This window comes from Mustela nigripes, chromosome 2 (genome assembly GCF_022355385.1).
Source record: "Mustela nigripes isolate SB6536 chromosome 2, MUSNIG.SB6536, whole genome shotgun sequence".
NCBI classification, from domain to species: domain Eukaryota; kingdom Metazoa; phylum Chordata; class Mammalia; order Carnivora; family Mustelidae; genus Mustela; species Mustela nigripes.
This window is the reverse complement of record NC_081558.1, coordinates 33,169,414-33,188,177: the sequence shown is the minus strand read 5'-3', so window position 1 is coordinate 33,188,177 and position 18,764 is coordinate 33,169,414. Positions and strand designations below refer to the sequence as shown.

The following is an 18,764-nucleotide window of genomic DNA, read 5'->3' as shown; positions in this document are numbered from 1 at the left end:
GAAGGGAAACACATGGCAGATCACTTCCTTTCTGCAAAGGTGTGTTAGAAGCGGAGAACTGTAGAATAAAAGGGGGTTTCTGTAGGGACCTCTGCCCTCATTTCACATGAATGGTTAATTCATCAAGTAGCCCAAAGACTGTTTGTGTTGTGGTCTTTGCAAGGAGACTGAAGTTCTTAGAAACCCATGTTATCCCAAGTACTTTGATCAGAAACCCTGGGAGGCACTTTAAGAAGATGGGGAAACACGCTGTCTTTTGGGTAGAGCACAGAACCCACTCGGGATCCACTTCTTTCCCTAGCTCCTGGTACCTAATTCTTTTTTTTCTTGTCATTGTTGTACTTTCTCGACTTATTTCTGTATTTCCCCTAACTCTGCTTCTCCCATTTCTCTGTGCCCCCTTCAAACAAAGATTAGGAAACATGACTTTTCCTTTATTTGGCTTACTCTGTTCCTAGAAGGCCTGTCTTCCCACATCTTGGACAGGGCTAGATCAAGGGTCCTCACTTTGTCTGCTTTTAACTATCTTTGGGACCAGAGTGGGAGGTGCAACAGAGGCAGAACATTTTGTCCTATGAAATGTGGGCAGGGGATAATAAATATGTAAAGGCAGCACAGAAAGGCCCAGAGGAATAGCCAAACATACTGAATCTGACACCTGACAAGTCTAGTCCCACATGTTTCCTACCACTCACCTTCTGTAGAAATAGTCTGTGAAATCTGGGTGGGAATGAGACTTTAATCAGACAGGGCAAACCCTTGACTTATTCAAACTAACACAGAACCGTCCATATGAATCAAGTTCTAGATATTTATAAAATAAGTTACTTATATTAAGTCTTAAATTCAGGCCACTCTGATTCAAAGTATTTGTTATATCGAAGGTAAGGGCATGGCAACCCAAACATGGCTATTTCCTTGGCAAAGGCATAGAATGGTATAAATATCTCAATAGAAGGCTCTCTGGTTCCAATAGCTTGCAAAGGGATAGGGGTAAAAGGAAGAGGGTTCCAACCATAACACATGTTGGAAGTCTCCCAGAGCTTCTAATATTTATGGGATTCAAATTTTCAAACACTTCCTTTAGATATTTATTACATGTGTATTTATGCATTCAAATATTTATGAAAGAAATGGTTGTGTCCTTTGTTGATTTGTTTGGCTCTATAGTGTGGATTCCGTACCGCACGCTAAAGGTATTAACATGGGGTCTAGGTTGGAACTGTAATCACTTGTCACGGAGATACTAAAACCCAAGGTAGAAGCTCCTGTCAGAAGTTAGTGCCCTGGGGCGCCTGGGTGGCTCAATGGGTTAAAGGCTCTGCCTTCGGCTCAGGTCATGATCTCAGGGTCCTGGGATTAAGCCCCGCATAGGGCTCTCTGCTTAGCGGGGAGCCTGCTTCCCTTCCTCTCTCCCTCTGCCAGCCTCTCTGCCTTCTTGTGATCTCTGTCAAATAAATAAAATCTTTAAAAAAAAAAAAAAAAAAGTTAGTGCCCTGATTTAGCACAACACTGTGATACTGCCTTGAGAGCCAGCATATGCTTTGCTTGAGACTTGATTGATATAGAAAGTGTAGTAATATCTATTTTCATTCCTCTGAGAGAACTAAAGTAGGTGTAAACACTGTTTAATAAATGATAGAGGACACTTTCTGGAATTTATCATAAAAATAGCTAATCTGTCCATCTATCTTGGAGTTTTAAAAGTCAAATACATTGACATCCATTCATAATAACTGTGCTGGAGGAGGCTCTTTTATCTGGCTCTTGTTATATGGGGCAAGTTTTATTTGGGGATGGAGCTGTAGATCTGTGGTAATGGCCTTTATCTCTGTATTTTAAAAAGCTAGAGAGAATTTCAACACATAAAGTCTTGGTATAATTCTAAATGAAGACTTGAAAGTTTAATAAAAATAAGTATAACTTTATTGAAATAAAAGCATCCTGGAAATCCGGGGTATGCTAAAAATTATTTAAGTGCTTAGAAGATGGCTCATGAAATCTTGAGTCAAAGCAGAGTATTTTGTTTCTTAATTAAGCTGTGATAGTTGGTGGTATTTATGCAGTGAGATAAAGGCACTGCTTATTTGAAACGGGGAACACACCAACCAATTAGATAGGATTTCCTTGATACTGACACATAATTCCCTTGTCAGTGGGAATAAGACTGGATGACTTTGGGCGTGTTACCTTCCTTTCCTAAGCCTAAGTGTCTCCATCTGTAAAGTGGGGGAATAACTGCCCCAATTTCATTGAATCATAAGAATGAAATGAAATAGGACATGTGGAAATGCACTTAGCACAGAGCTTGGCACTTCGTAAACTACCCAGAAATGGCGGTGGCTCAGAGATGAAGAAATACAGCAATAGGAGGAAAATTCAGTGTGCTCCAATAATCATTTGCATATAAATGTTAATTTTATAAATGCTTAAAGTTAATCTTCAAAACAGATTTGCATATAAATATGCAGAAAATAGCAAGCAAAAGATAGGAGGAAGATTAATAAAAGAATTCTATTTATATGTGTATTGAGTGATTATCTGTCATAACTCATCAACTCATGAAAGCACAGAAATTTAAAAAAAAAAAAAAAGTTTCAGAATGGGACCTGATCTGCCTTGAAAAACCCTAGCTACCGAAAACACACAAGAACTCAAAAGGGGAACTCCTGCACAATTCAGTAATTATAATCACTTTAATTACAAGGAAACGTTCTTTTTGGTATCCTGATTATGATTTCCCCACAGCCCGAACAATCTTGTGATTTCCCAGAGAGTCTCCATAAAATTAATTACAATGAGCAATATTAATTTTTTTAAAGGACCAATACAGGGGTTGATGAAACTTCTAGTGAATCATATTGATAGGCAGTGCAGCCTCTGAGTCCGTTGTTCTGACACAGTGGGTGTACTTTATGGAAAATCACATAGATTTATCACTTATCATTTATAACTGGTTGGGCCAGTTAACTGCACTCATCAAAATGTACTAATAATACGGTTTTAATATTGTAATAACAGTAATAAATACATGCTCCCAATAAAAAATGTGCTAATCGTCTTCTGCATCGTTTTTAAGTGCCAGGCACTATCCCCAACATTTTGCTCTCAGATGATCTTTACACGAATTTTCTTGGCTACCTCTGTTGTCCTACAGGGACAGACGAGAAAACTGAGGCATAGGAGGTTTAGTGACTTTGCATAAGTCCCAGCCTGTAAATGACCGAGCTGGGGGTACACACTGCCAGACATTCTGAGTCTGGAAGCTGACCTCCTAATGGGACAGCTGCCTCCCATGAAGCCTAAGGAACACCACCTCCCCAGCTCAGGAGGGGGTTGCAAGGTACATTGGCATAGTATAGGCTCTGATTATGCTCATGGGGAAAACAAAATACAGACACACAAAAACACTTCCCTCTATTTCACCCATTATTTCTCATCCTTAATTGACCACAGGTTCCTTTCCCGCAGAATCTGTAGGTTTAAACAGACCACGGGAAACCTGTCCTAAAAGATGAATTGGATTCACTTTGCAGTTTACTTGATCTAGTTACATTTTCTTATTAAACTTGTGCCTTAGCTCTCAGCATCCTGGACTTTATGTGTGGAATATAGACTGTTAAAATCATAATTCAGCTCTCTCATTTTGCAGAACATGTAAGTTTCCATGATAATAAATCAAAAGTAGAAGTGGCAACAAGAGCCATAGGTACAAGAAAGGTGTATGGAGTGCTTATGGTATGTCATACTCTATGAAGCTTTCCATATACTATTATCAAAGAGGAGAGCTACGTTATCATCCCCTTCCATCAGATGAAGAAAATAAGGCATACAGCTAATGAATGGGAAGGTGGATTGGATCTCAAGGCCATGATTTTAACTGTGTAATGCAATAAAATAACAGGAAGCAAGACCCAAGCTGAGTTAATATCCTTAGGAAATTAAAATGGAGGGGCGCCTGGGTGGCTCAGTGGGTTAAGCCGCTGCCTCGGCTCAGGTCATGATCTCAGGGTCCTGGGATCGAGCCCCGCATCAGGCTCTCTGCTCAGCAGGGAGCCTGCTTCCTCCTCTCTCTCTCTGCCTGCCTCTCTGCCTGCTTGTCATCTCTCTCTGTCAAATAAATAAATAAAATCTTTTAAAAAAATTAAAATGGAAGATAGACCATAAGGAATTGGGGTTTCAGGGATGCTCTGTCACCCAGGATTACAAGGGAGAAGAGATGCAGTCCAGGTATCCCAGGTGGGACTACTTCACACATTTTCCCATAGAAACTTTGTTATGCATTAGGGTGAGTATATGTAATCTGCAAGCATTGGAATGCCTACTATGAACTGGTGGACTCCTAGGAACTTGCAGAATTCACTGCACACTGTGCTTTAAATAGGCATTCATAGGCTAATCTGAGAACCTAATGACCACATTTAGTATTTTTTTTATTTTTTTAAAGATTTATTTTTTTATTTTTTTATTTATCAGAGATCCCAAGTAGGCAGAGAGGCAGGCAGAGAGAGAGGAGGAAGCAGGTTCCCTGCTGAGCAGAGAGCCCGACGCAGGTCTCGATTCCAGGACCCGGGGATCATGACCTGAGCCAAAGGCAGAGGCTTTAACCCACTGAGCCACCCAGGCGCCCTTTAGTATTTTTCTTGATAAGAAAATGTATGCCAAGTTCCAAACAGTCTATCTAAAAAGTGCAACTTGCTCATAATTGCGTGCTATCTGCCTTGATCTTAATGGAGAAATAATTAGTTAAAGGCTATATAACCATTACTATGTAAGTGATTACATTTTAATATATGCGTGTTGGTGTGCAGTCTATAGGGCATGCTTGTGAGTGTTTTCAAATTCTGGATCTCCACACTTCTAGAGATTAATGAAGTTGCTTATGAATGTGGTTAGTGGAGAAGAAAGTCCATTTCCATAAGAATGTAATCATATTCATTACATTCGGGTGGCTTCATGATTTATACAACTTATATTTACAAACTCTGGCTCTGACTAATGCACATTTTGGAATTCATCTTCCATCAGTGATGCTAGATGAGATCTGCGAAGAACCCCAGTTTCCAGTTGTGCTTCATTAGAAGCAGTGAGGAAGAAGGTAGACGTTTTGTGTGTGCGTGTAGTTAACAAGATGTTAGCACACTTCTGATTTTAATATTCACCTGAGGAAACCAAGCCGACTTACGAAACATGGCTAACAAATTGCGGGAAACATCAGTAGAGATTTACTATTTTTACTATTTTTTTTTACCATTAACCGGTACCATTCTGGGGAGAAACAGTGCGGGCGTGGTGCAGCTATTTTTAAGTGTGAGAGAGGGAGAGACACGTCCCCTGGGCACAGTTCTACAGTAGCCTGTTCTGGGGCAAACACTTCAGTTCATCTGTGGGGATATCACTTGCGAGGAGGGTAATGGAGATTTACATGCCTCAGATCACAGATCTTAGAACGGTTCTTTTAGGTCTTCATTGTCTAGAAGTTCAAGTCAGAACTGCTTCACACAGTGACAGAGAAACCAGACTTGTCTTTCAGATATGGGACTTCTGCTTCCCTCCTGGTTTGATCTCTTCTCCAGGGCCCTCATTCTGTTATGCTGTCTCTCCCTGCAGAGTCTTCGAATGCCACTTTGCTGACCAATGCAGAGAAGATTGCCACCATCACCACCACACACACCCCTTCTCAGCAAGGGGCCCAGGAGACCAGGTCAGACATAACTTTAGTTGCTTTTGTTAGCTTTAAGGGAAAAAACTAACTCCTGGCCTGACGATACTCATCCTTGATATATTTTTTTTCCCCTTCCTGTTTCCCCCTTGGTTTGCTTTTACATTTATTTCTCTCCCTTTGGCAGGAATACCACCAAACCAAAGCCGGAATCTCAGTTTGAGTTCAAAGCACCCCAGGCAACACAGGTGAGGGCCATTCTTCTCTTTTCTCTGTTTGCTTCGCACATTTCCTTCCAACTTTCTGAAGCTATGTTTATGAGATATCTTTTAGAAGATACTCTCCATTAAAATAAATAACCTTTTGTGAGAAGATATACTGAATATGTACTCACATTTCATTGTCTAGGAAATGACATTTTATTTTACTACCTTTGAAAAATATTCTGAGATATCCTTTTCTAGGTGGGGAAAAAAACAAAATCAAAACCCATAATTGCCTCAGGGACTGGCCAGCAGAGAAAGACAAAATCGTGAATAACTACTCATGGTATTCATAACTGTGTTTATGCCTAGAAAATGTCTTTTTGTTGTTGTTGTTGCTGTTAAGGCTTTTCTCAGCCTTGTGAGTTTCGGGTGAGACGCTCAGAGCTAACTGCCCATCCCGCAGGGTGGTAATAGGGAGCACACAAACATGCAGGTGAAGCAAATTTGGGAAATATTGGGGGATGATTAAACGGGTTAATTTTGAGTGGCCTTCTCAGAGCCTTCAACAATCCATTCATGCTTCTCCTCAGCCAGGGTAGCGGCCCCTCCCCAAGTGTGAGGAGGTCATTGTTGGGGTCCTAGTGATAGACACTGCTGCCATTTTGCGGGTGTGGGGCATGGAGGCTGAACGTCCAGCACTGTGCAGGATGGTATCATGTAATGACCTTTCCTGCCACAAGTATGATTTGTGGCCTCCTTGATGAAATTTTAATATATGCATGTTGGTGTGCAGTCTGCAGGCACGATCATGAATGTTTCCAAATTTGCATCTGCAACCTTCTAAGATGGATAACCGTTACTAAACAATGGGGAATCACCAGGAGAAGGGTAGAGACCACGCCTTTTTGTCAAATCACCATGACAGAGAATATTTGGGAAGAGATGGGAAGAAATATGGACAGATAGACAGACGTTCACCTCAAATGACTGCATTTCTTTTTTTTTTTTTTTTTTAAATAGGAGCAAGATTTTTACACTGTGGAACTGGAAAGAGGAGCCAAGGGATTTGGCTTCAGTCTTCGAGGGGGCCGAGAATATAACATGGACCTGTATGTCCTGCGCTTAGCAGAGGACGGTCCAGCAGAAAGGTGTGGAAAAATGAGGGTAAGTAGGAAGAGGATTCTGGACAAAAAAGTCATCTGCAGCGACTTTTTGACCTTACGTGGCTAGAACTGCATATTCTACTGTTCTCAGGTTGCTCTAGGTGCATGACTCCCACCCTAGGATAAATTTCTCCCTAAAGCATGGTTGGTGGTAGCTGAAATGAAAGATTGAAACTACTTGTAAGTTAATTGAAGTAAATACTTTCCCAATTCTAGTCCCATAGTCCTTATACTTAATCTCATAAGGCAGGGACATCACTTCACAGGAAATCCAAGGTACACCAGGATGCTTACAGAGCAGGAAGGGCTTGTAGTGCTGAGATTCTGGGTGGTGACCTCCGTTCAGGCTCCAGCTAGTCACGAGCGGTATTACCCGAGCCTCAGGAACAGGTCAGTTCAGCACAGCATCTCCATGGCATGAATGTCTCTATGGTAGTCAAAGCAGCAAATTTCAAATGCCAAAATATCACTCTGTTCTGTATAGGTATCTACTGTCTGTTACTGTGTAAGCATATGTCCCTTTCTGGGGGTGGGGGAAGGGGAGGGATTAGGTGGTTTAAAAAAAAATCAGTGTTATCATTATAGAGGGGTCACTTAGCTTGAGGCATATGCACAGGGAGCAGTTTGCTACAGATGAAAAGAAAGCAGACAGCCAGGTCCAGAAAGGAAAAAAAGTGCATGGAATTAGTCCAGAGTGAAGAGGGAAAAAAGTGACCAAGGGTAGGGAACTTAATATTTGTACTTAAGGCATAATATTGCTTTTTAAATTTTTTCAGATTGATTGTTTTTGAAGGACTGTATTTATCTATCTACCTGTCTGTTTATTGAGAGAGAAAGAGCTGGGGAGGGGCGGAGGGAAAGGGAGTGAATCTCAGGCAGACATCCGGCTAAGTGCCCCGCTTGACACGGGGCTCGAACCTGAGATCACGACCTGAGCTGAAGTCGAGAGACAGACGCTTCATCGACGGAGCCACCCAGGCTCCTCCAGATTGAATTTTTAATGAGTTTTTTTTTTTTTAATTGAGAAAGTAGACCATGAATATGGCTATAAAAAATTAGTGGAAAATGATCCATATTTTAAAATATAGTTTCCAAAGTCAAACCGGATTACCAATTTCTTACATATTTTTTTATGCAATTATATGCAAGACTTGAGCACAAATGAGTAGAGACACTGTATATTGCTTTTGTTTAAATTTTAAAGACAATCGGGTATGCTTTTCCAGGTCTTTGCTTACTGAAAAGTTTCTGATTGAATGAACTGTCATTATCATGGTATTTTGTATTATGCTATATAGTTCACAAGACACATTTATGTGACTTACCCAATTTGGTCTTCACACCTTGGCAGGGATGGGTTGTTAACACCCCCTTTTATGGATGAGAAAGTGAGTTCCAGGATTTTAAAGGATTAGAGCAAGATCAGTTAGCTCGTAAGTGATAGGACTCAAATTTAAGGCTTTCATCTTCAAAACCAGTACTTTTCCTCTTCTGCTTTCTGGAAAATAAGCTCCATGAGAGTAACAATCTTGCCTGTCTTGTTTACTCCTTTATCTCCAGTGCCTAGAACAGTAGCTGACACATAGTAAATGCCACATCCATGCATCAACCACAGTCGTGGTCTCATCAGAAAGCTTACCTGGGGAAGTGTTTGCTTCTAAGCTCACTCACAGGGTTGTTGGCAGGATTCCGGGCCTCTTGGGCTGTTGGCCCTAGCTCTCCCTCATCTCCTTACTATGACCTCTGCGGGGCAGCTCACTACATGTGCCAGAGTGAACAAATGAGAAAATAAAAGAGGGGCATATAAAACAGAAGCCAGGATTATTTTGTAACTTCATCTTTGAGCTGACATCACAACACATTTGCCAGAAGCAGGTCACTTCTTCCAACCCACATTCGAAGGGAAAGAGATGACACAGGATATGAATATAAGGAGGAGAACATTGGTGGGGGGGGGGGGGCATCCTAGCATCCTGCCCCCCCATCCTAGGGGGAATCCTAGCGACAATTAATATTCCTTTTACTGCTTCATTTTTTTTTTCCCCCGTAGCACTTGTGCTTTCTAACATACACATATGTCTCTAACTTTCTTGTTAATTTTCTTCTGTTAGCATGTCATCTCCATGAGGACAGGCATTTTTGTTTTTTTACTGCTGGATCCTAAGCAACAGGAGATTTTCTGGAATATACTCAATAAATATTTAGTACATCACTCATTGAAAGAATTTTAAAGCATAAAGCACCTTGACAGCTGGTCAGATCCTTTGTGATATCCTCACTCTGTTGTCTCTTGCTTTGGCAGATTGGTGATGAAATTTTAGAGATCAATGGCGAGACCACCAAAAACATGAAGCATTCTCGGGCTATAGAACTGATTAAGAATGGCGGCCGCAGGGTCCGTCTGTTTCTGAAGCGGGGAGACGGCTCGGTACCAGAATATGGTGGGTCAAACTATGAAAACCTTCCTTCCTTCCCTGGCATGACTCCATGAATTTGTCTCCAGAACTGCAGCAGGAAAGTCTTTTTGTTTTCCCCCTATTCACCAGTGTCTCACCAGCCTTTCGCACCATGTGATTATTCGCCTCGCTTATTCTGAAATCTCTACACATTTCATCCTTTTGCTTGCTTACGTGGACCGGGGCGTGGCCTCAGACAAGATCTTTGTAGCCCCCTTTCTGATAAGCAGAGAGAACGTTTTGTCTAGTCCAACCAAGAGCGAAGGAATGTTTGTTGGAACTGTGCCAAACTGTTTCTCAGACCCAATTGTTAGCACAAACTGACTATACTCCTTTTCAGAAGCAGGAAAGCAGGTTTCCTGAGTGATATGTTGAGGCACAATTCTCCTTTATTTTTTGCTCTTTTGATTACTTGATGTTTTTGCTTAAGAGGCGTGAAATTTCTTGAGATGATTTGGGGGCCTTGCTGGCCTCCTCTGGGCGCTGTGTATGACACTTCTGCATATCCCCGTTGCTGGGCCCTATCCCCAGTCAGACCACCGGAGCCCACTACTAGAAGACAAACAAAACTGTTGATATAGTAGCCATATGTTTTTAGATGAAAAAGGATGAAATAGATTCCCAGTGCTCATCATGAGGGAAACATGTTACTATACCTTTCCTATGGGGAAAGCCAGGTTATACATAGAGTTCCTTTGTCATATGTGTAGACATGATTTGAGTAAACAGCAATGATCTTTACATAGTGTAGTCTTCTGATGGCAAAATATTGTATATTATAATGATTATGTCCTATTTATTGGAGGTCTTATTTAAAATTAAAAAAGAAAAAAAAAGCTATGCCCTAGATGTAGGGCTTTTCTTCCCAACCAAAGGTCTACAGAAGTTTCTATAGAAACTGTGATTGAATGGTCCCCATATACGTTGGTCCCCTTTATTAGGGATTGATCTGTTATCACCCTCTTTTCCGAAAGTCATTCTGCACAATTCCCGGTTGCATTTTGGACTTGGTGAGGTCCTTAATTCAGATGCAGCTCAAAGAGAAGGATAACTCTTTTAAAGGACAGCCTTCCCAGGTGTTGGACCCTCATATACAGGTGTAAAATACGAGGGGCCCAAAGTGGGGGAAGGGGAGGTCATCAGATGAGGCCCCTGTAGATATGGCCAACCACAGGGGAGGTGTTTTGACTTTGAGATGCCACAGCTGTGCACTGTACTAAACCTCTGACCATAGGTGTATCAATGCCACTGAAACTGTGTAACATTGTCTCCCTTTTCTGTCTCCCCTATGCTTCTGTTGGATGTGCTATTTCATTTGAGAGTCATCGTCAGTAACCTGTGTACCTTCTCAAAACCTATGTCTGTTGCACTGAGGATGAAAATCCAACACTAACAAATGTTCTTTGGGCTAAAAATAAAGATCCTTTAAAGTACTCATTTTTTCCAAGAAGGGTTGAACATGCCAGAGTTGTGCTGCTGTAATGTCTCCATGTGTCATTTGGACTAAATCTCTCTAATTCTATCGATTAGAGTCACAAATGGGTTATAATATGTTAAGTTCCAATATTTTTCTGACTTGATTGGAACCTGCTTCTCTGTGAGGCTATTTTTGTAATGAGTTTTTTGTACTTAATTTAACTGCCGCGGTCTTCAGGGGTGGGGGAGGGAGGGACCTTTGGTCTTTTGTTGTTTATTGTTAATGCTCTCCTATGCCAGCTTGTCATTGTTGCAGTTGTTTGAAAAAAAAGAAAAAAAGAAAAAAAAAAGAAAAAAGGATGCATCCATTGTCTGGGTTCTCGAGTCACCTTATATGGCTGTCTAAGAAAATGTCACTGTTCTGATTGCGGTCTCTGCAGCCTTATTTGAGTGTTGCCTTAGACTGTCTAACTGGACAAATAAACTCTCTTTGCCCTATGTTAACAAATGCAGATTTTTTTTTTCTTTCCCCTTTGTTATAGGGAATCTAAATGTTCAACTTTTTCTCTTTCTCTCTTTCTCTTTCTCTCTGACTGTTCTTGGTGCTGGGCCCTTCCCTTCTACAGCGATGATACCTCCTAATCTCGCTGCATGTATGAGAAATGAAAAGCTCGGGGAGGCTTGCTTCTACCTTATGGGCCATAATCAAACTACGGTTTGTAGCTCAATCAATACTAGGTGTTTCTGTGCTGTGGCCTAATTTCCTCATTGCTTCTGCTTAGCTCTATTTTGATATGTTTGGCAATTCATTCTGAACACACTGCATTCTTTGAATTGTAAGTACACCACCAACCCTACTGAAGTCTTACTGTCCCTTATCTTAAAAAGTAGGCATAAGAAACCCCAAGGTTAGATTTGTGAGAGTGATCTAAGCACCTATCCTTACCCAAAGCTGAAAGCGACTTCACAAGCTCCGGTTTGTGTTAATTCTAGGACCCACCATTCAGAAAGAGCAAACCTCCTATCCCAGAGAGTCCTCCCCCAGGTGGGTAAGATAGACAGAAAGGTGACGTGTCCTGCTCAGTCAGCTATCTCTCGGGACACTACAGCCCAAGGGCCAAATCTTGTCCACATTTTTTTTTTTTTAAGTAAAGTTTTATTGGCACATGGCCACACCCATTTCTTTTCTGAATTGTCTACATCTGCTTTTACACTCTGGTCCAGTTAAGTAGTTCTCACAAACTACACAGCTGGCAAAGCCAGAAATATTTACTCTTTGGCCCTTTGCAGAAAGTTTACAAACCCTGCTCTAGGCTATCTTCCTGTTTTTATTAAAACCCACCTTAGGTTTGGGAGATCATTCATGAAACAGATTGTTTAATGTTGACCTTGTTGCCTCATGAAAGATCCTTAAAGAGTTCCTGTGATTCCTTCATCTCCATGACCATCACCCTGGTTTGCCCTTCAGTCAGCAGCCCATCATTTCAGGTGTCTTGCCGGGAATCGTATAATGTGTCTGGCTGACCGGGTTTAGCTGTGACAGAGCATCCCTGCCTTGAAAAGCCCTCTCATAATGTCAGGATGCCATCTAAAACATTGGCCGTGTCATTTCAAATAGTTTAATAATAAGTAGGACCCCTCTCTCCCCCACCCCTTGGGCTTCTCTGCTTTGAAGTCTATAGATATCTTGATGTTGTAAGAAGTGCAGGGAGTCCTTGGCTCCTGGATGCAACTGGAGCTACCTTGTGTAGCACAAGGAAAGCTATCTTGGAAAGACTTTATCTGAACCCCATCTAACGACAGACACGCCCCTGACAACCTCTCTTCCACTCCCTTTTGTCAGGAAACTCCATGTTTTGCAAATAGTTTCTTAAGCTCACCCCAAATTAGAGAAAGTTGTTGAATAAAATCCACAACGGTAGAGAGGATGTTTAATGGACCCTCACATACATGTCACATTTGGCAGTCATGCACATCTGGCCATGTTGCCTCTAGAACACCCTTTGCCTACCACCAGGGAGTATTTTTGTTTTTTTAAGAAAAGTGTTTTTAAAAAGGAGCGTAAAATTTTAGCATAAAATGCTTAAAGCCTGAGTATACAGCTCAGGTTTGGTTTTGTTTTGTTTTGTTTTTTTTTAAACCTCTGTAAACACCCATTTTAATCACCCAGATCAAAATAAAGCCTCTTTATATCCCCCAGAAAGTTCCCGCATCCCCCTCCAGGTCAATAACCTAGATTACTTTTTTAAGAGAATTAAAACAAGTATTCTTTAAAGAAAAGAATGTTTTCTTGGGTAGGGGTGCTGGGCGGGAGGAAGGGTGGATGGGGGGAGGGCTTGGTGGGTGGGAGAGAAGAGCAGGAGGGAGTTAGGATGGGGACTTCTCCATACTTCTAGATGCACTGTTTGGGTTATGCCTTTAAAGACTAAAATCGTGACTTACGCTGTAAGTTCCTTAATGTAAGTTCCATCAGTAGCTAGATGCGGAAAGCCACAAGTACTAAGTTTTTAATCTTCGCTAGTTGCAGTTAAACTTAACCAAGATTCAGTCGGCTTTGGTTCTGACTGCTTTAATAGTTGTTTGCTTGTGACTAATGAAACCTCAGGCGTGGGAGTGGGGACAGGAGCCGAAGACCCTCGATACCAAACCGTGGCTCTCCTTTCTTTTCCTGGCAGACCCCAGCAGCGACCGGCACGGCCCCGCCGCCCGTGCACAAGGTGTTTCGGAAGTGAGGGCCGCACCCCCCGACCGCCGACAGCATCCATCATTGGAGTCCAGTTACCCACCCGATCTTCACAAATCATCACAGCATGGGGAAAAGCGGGCACACGGGAAAGACCCAAAAGGCAGCAGAGAGTATAGCAGACAACCCAATGAGCATCACACATGGAATGGGACTTCTAGAAAACCCGACAGTGGGGCTTGCCGACCCAAGGACCGGGCACCAGAGGGACGGAGAGAGGCGCCCCCAGAGCGGATGGTGACCAACGGCCCCAAGAGGAGGCCCCCGGAAAAGCGCAGGGAAGGCACCCGCAGCGCAGACACCACTTTGGAGAGGAGGGAGAAGCACGAAAAGAGACGAGAGCTTTCTCCGGAGCGGAGACGCGAGCGCTCGCCCACCCGCAGAAGGGACAGCTCGCCCAACCATCGCAGGAGGTCCCTGGAGAGACTCTTGGATCAGAAACGGTCCCCAGAGCGCAGGAGGGGGAGCTCGCCAGAGCGGAGGGCCAAGTCCACCGACCGCCGTCGGGCGCGGTCCCCTGAGCGCAGGCGCGAGCGGTCCTTGGAGAAGAGGAACAAGGAGGACAGAGTCAGCCACCGAGAAAGGGAAGAGCCCAGTGTGAAACAGGATGCCGGCCGAAGCTCCAGACATGCCCCAGAGCAGAGAAGGCGACCTTACAAAGAATGTAGCACCGACCTCAGTATCTGAGACGCTGAGGCACATTCCAACCTTTACCGTGTCAAAGGTTCTAAGAGGAAGGTCACAAACCTGAAATAATTTAGTTTCTTACCTGGTGAAGCGTCTGATACCCGATGATCCTATGAAGAGCAACAAACATTTTATGCATTTGAAATCTTATAAGAAAAAATATATATATATGAAAAGTGTTGTGCCTGATGTATAATATTAAAGAAAGTATTTTTAAATGCATACTTTTTTGGAAATTATTTGCCAAATGCTGCCCCGAAGGGATATACATTTTGTTTCTACATAAACTGTAGAATTGTCAAGAATTGTTCCCTTTTGGGGGGCAATCTTTTTCTCTCCTGGTTAAATAGGGCTGTTGATCATTTTCTCTAAGGGAAATTATTAAGTTTAATTAATTTGATGTAGATTGTTACATAGTGATGTAGTGCTATACTGTAGTTAGGAGTTTTTCTTAAAAAAAAAAAAAAAAGCAAAAAGGCAAAAGTTATATTTGTAAAAGCTGAGGACTCTTTGGGATGGATTAGGATTGCCGATGATCCTAAAATTAAACTGTATGAAGAGACTACTATTGCAAATGAAGGATATTTATAGCTAAACTACACAGCACAAAGAAATGTTCCCTTCTCAAGTCGTAGTTGGTCCAGAAGACAGTTCCGTACTCTCCCTGGCCATAGAAAGGCATGGACAGGAGAAGGTTGGCAGCCATTACCCAAACGTAGCCCCAGCACAGATGGTCAAGTTCATTAGCATCACCCACATCTAATAAGATCTCATTAAGGCAGTGCCATCACAGCTTTGCTCAGCTACTAAAAGGAACAGACGGACAGTGAGCACCTTCTGTGTTGTCTTGTCTGATCGCAGGCAGAATAGTGGCTGGAATGGGGAACAGTGTGCCCAATGCAAGGGAGCTGTGAGACTCCTCCAGGCAGAAGATGTGTTCCCCCTTTGTAGCATAAGCCCAAGGTTGCCCTGTGCCAAATTGGGGACCCGGGAGTGAGTGTGGGTGGAAGTTACCTCTTTGTTGATATTTCAAGAAGTGAGGTCTGGGGGTGCTTAATTCCTAGAGATGCCGATTTCCCTTTGAGACCATAGTAAAAATCTCCAGGATGGTTGGAAGGGATAAAGACACAATCCCGGTGGTTCTAGATCAAGTTGGCAAACCTCTGCCCTCATGACAGTGTCCTTTGAGTCTGGACAGCAGAACAAAGCAGAACCATTTTTCTTTTGATAAACGACCCATTCTTTTGCAGTCCCGCAGGAGGTGTGGTTGGGTCGGCTTGTAGCCCCAGGATGTGGTTGGAATGGATTACTGCCTAGCTGAGCCAAACGTTTGCTTGTACCTGTTGGACCACTACAGCAAACCGCTGCTTACAATGCATTGTGTATTTCTGTAGTACTGTTTTGCATTTTCCATACAGACACACAACTTTGCAAGTCAATCACTGTTATTCTCATGGTACTGTTAAAAAAAAAAAAAAAAAGGAAAAAGGAAAAAAAAATGGAGAAAACCAGCCAATCATTGTGTGTACAGAGTTAAAAATTGTAATTAATAGAGCCTGTTTAAAAAAATTAAAAAAAAAACAACTGTTGCCTTTTTTTCTTGTATAAAAGAGAATTTATGACAAAAATTTAGCTGTGAGGAATGTGATATGTGTTTATATTTCTGAATATGGAACAAATTGATTCATTGGGATATATTTTAATGTAAACTAAATCAGGTATGTAAAGCTGTTTTAAAATGGGAGACTCTATAAGTAATTCTCTAAAGCTTTAGTTGGTTTAAATATCATCATTTCCTCCATGGTGAGCCTGCTTTGTGAATTATTAAGCACTTGTTCGCATTCTCTGTTCCTCACTCATTTCTTGCCGTGTGCTATGGACTTAATGCTCTTTCTGTATTGATGAAAAGCAGTATGTGGGCCAATCTTTTTATAAAACACTATGCATATATAAATATTACATTGTTCATAGCTTTATTTGATTTCTGGATTGATACATAATGTAGACGGAGTTCCTACAGGTGTGTGGACAGGCACAAAACACGTTCCCTTCCTGGGACAGAGACAATGTACATTCTGTAGCTGAAAAGGAGGAGGAGGGTGTGTGACTCATACTTCTATTAGAGTTTCCCACACAAAGCCTCCATTGAGCTGTGGTAGTAAGGCTGAGGGAGAACACAACAGAATAAGGACATTGGTCTTCATCAGTTTCCTTAGAAGCCCACTTGGGGATTTTATTCCTCAAGCTCCACTGCTAGGAATGTTCTCACTCTTTCTAGCAGAATCGGTGATGTTAAATGATCAATGCTCTCACCTGTGGTCCAGAGTTTTAAATAAATGAAATCAAGGTGGATTTGGGGAGTACGTCGTGAGGTTAACCTCTTAATGCCTTTCCTGTTGTCAGAGGTGATATCTGACATTTTAAAATCTTTGTGGTACCCACCGGGGCTTGGCTCAGTCCGCGAAGACTTGGTGTGGCAGTTTCCTCTGAGTTCCACACATCAGCTTGGCTTTGGAAATGTTGTACGCTACAGGGACTATGCACCAGGCAGAAAGATCTAGTTTTCTCTGAACTACTGTAACCTTAAATTGCAGACTGATTCTTGTGAGCCTACTTTCCCTAATCCCCCACTTCATGTAAATGTCTTGATGAGAGATGATGGATGAGTATTTTGTATGATTAAATCAAACCATTGAAGAATTCCCCTCCCAACCATTACACAGTTGATGCCTGAAAGAATGTTGGGGGTGGGGGGGAGAACTCAACACCCTACTTGTATTTTTTAAGTTTCTTTTGTGAAAGATTTTTTAATGCATTTTTACTGTAAAAATACATGGAAATGTATGCATTCCATAACCACTATTGCTTCTCGATGGATATCTTTCTTGTCTCTGCGTTGTCTCACATCTATCAGGGTCACGTAATCAAGTGAGAGTGTCTGGCTCCAGCCCAATTCATCAGCATCCCATTCTGTCGAAAGAGAAGGAATTATGCCTGTGCAGCCATAGTACAGTGCCCTGCTACTCAGAGTGTGGTCCCTGCTTCATCATCACCAGAGAGGGTATTAGAAATGCAGACTCTCAGGCCCACCCTAGACCTACTGTGTCAGAATGTGCCTCTAACAAGGTTCCTAGCTAATTCAAAGGCATCTGAAGTTTGAACAGCCCAGGATAGCAGGGAACCCTGGTAAAAAGCAAGAATGGCTAAGCCAAGTGCCTCATCAATTCCCATATGATTTTGAGCAAGTTCCTTAACCTCTCTGCGTAAGCCTCACTTTCCTTGTTTTTAAACAGACATATCTCAGAGTTGGTAAGAAAAAAGTGCAAAGTGCTTAGCATACCTCTGGCAATCAGAGCAATCCTTAGTCGATGATTCTAAACTTTTTTTTTTTTTTTTGAGGAGGAGGAGGAGGAGGAGGATACTCTGCCTGACAATTGGCCCAATATATTTTCCAATGAAAATGAAGAAATATATTCCCACTCTTTTAAAATGGGGAAAAGGGCCTCCTGTTTTAATTATAAAGTTAATGAACAGTGTGGCTCCTGCTACTTAGTCTAATTAAACTTACCAGTGTTGTGAAATATAAAACCAAGATGCTGTGCTGTGAAAGTTAAGATGAAAATGGTCTCAGAGCAGAACTTTTAGAGATGTATGTGGACTTAGTACATCTATCCAGTCCTGGTAGATAGAAAGGTTAACCAATTAGTGAGTGGCTTAACACAGATCCTGATTGATCATGTCATTTCTAATGACTTTCCAATTCCCTTCACGGTTTTTGGATTGTTCCTGCAGTATCATTTAGTAGTTACGGCTTACGTATACAACCTGAGTTCCTTGGCATTCAAAAAGGTATTGTGTTTAATAATAGGCCTTCCTACAGTCTATCCCTTTTGCTGTTATTTTCCTTTATTTTGTCACCAGCATGGTAATTACAGACACTGCTCACTTCCCCAGTATCTCTTTTGTTAAAGATGGCACCAAAAATGGTCCCTGGCTTACCCGATAATTGAAACTATTTGTAAAGCCCGTATGTCCCCTTCGTTCTTTGCCTGCCCTAAATAGCCACACTAAAAAGAATATGCTGTGACTCAATTATATTGAATAATATAGCTGGACTCTTCCTGCTGATGGGCAACCCAAGAGCACCTTTGATGGTCTGCATGAATCTTGAAAGGAAGAGCCCTTTCAAGTTCCTCAAGGGGATTTTTCTTATAATCAGACCACATCATCAGCATTGTGGGGGTTCAGCACAATAAGATTCCAGTGTTTTTGAAATATGCATCATTCCACGCTTCTAAGAGAGGAAATGACAAAACTGGGCCCTTTCCAACACAATTATTGCGGGTGTCTTTTTGGCAAGAGCAGGCCTTCTGTGAGAAGTTTTTGACTAGTTCCATGCATCGGTGTGTTTCCATATTGGGCTCTTCATCG

The 18,764-nt window shown here is 42.0% G+C and overlaps 1 protein-coding gene across 18 annotated transcripts in view; it reads left to right on the top strand.

Annotated features, from left to right (window-relative positions):
- The window catches only part of MAGI1 (membrane associated guanylate kinase, WW and PDZ domain containing 1), a 635,724-nt gene extending 618,531 nt beyond the window's left edge, over nt 1–17,193 (top strand). For 12 of the 18 annotated variants that reach the window (XM_059390124.1, XM_059390112.1, XM_059390111.1 and 9 more), the window contains 5 exons: nt 5,611–5,704; nt 5,850–5,910; nt 6,889–7,032; nt 9,334–9,472; nt 13,579–17,193. In XM_059390124.1, the coding sequence (XP_059246107.1) occupies nt 5,611–5,704; nt 5,850–5,910; nt 6,889–7,032; nt 9,334–9,472; nt 13,579–14,333 (1,193 nt within the window). In that variant the 3' untranslated portion in view covers nt 14,334–17,193. Of the gene's footprint in view, nt 1–5,610; nt 5,705–5,849; nt 5,911–6,888; nt 7,033–9,333; nt 11,128–11,529; nt 11,619–13,578 lie in introns of those variants that run through there. The other 6 variants (XM_059390121.1, XM_059390120.1, XM_059390119.1 and 3 more) reach the window with 2 other exon arrangements.
- Nucleotides 17,194–18,764: the final 1,571 nt, after the last annotated feature.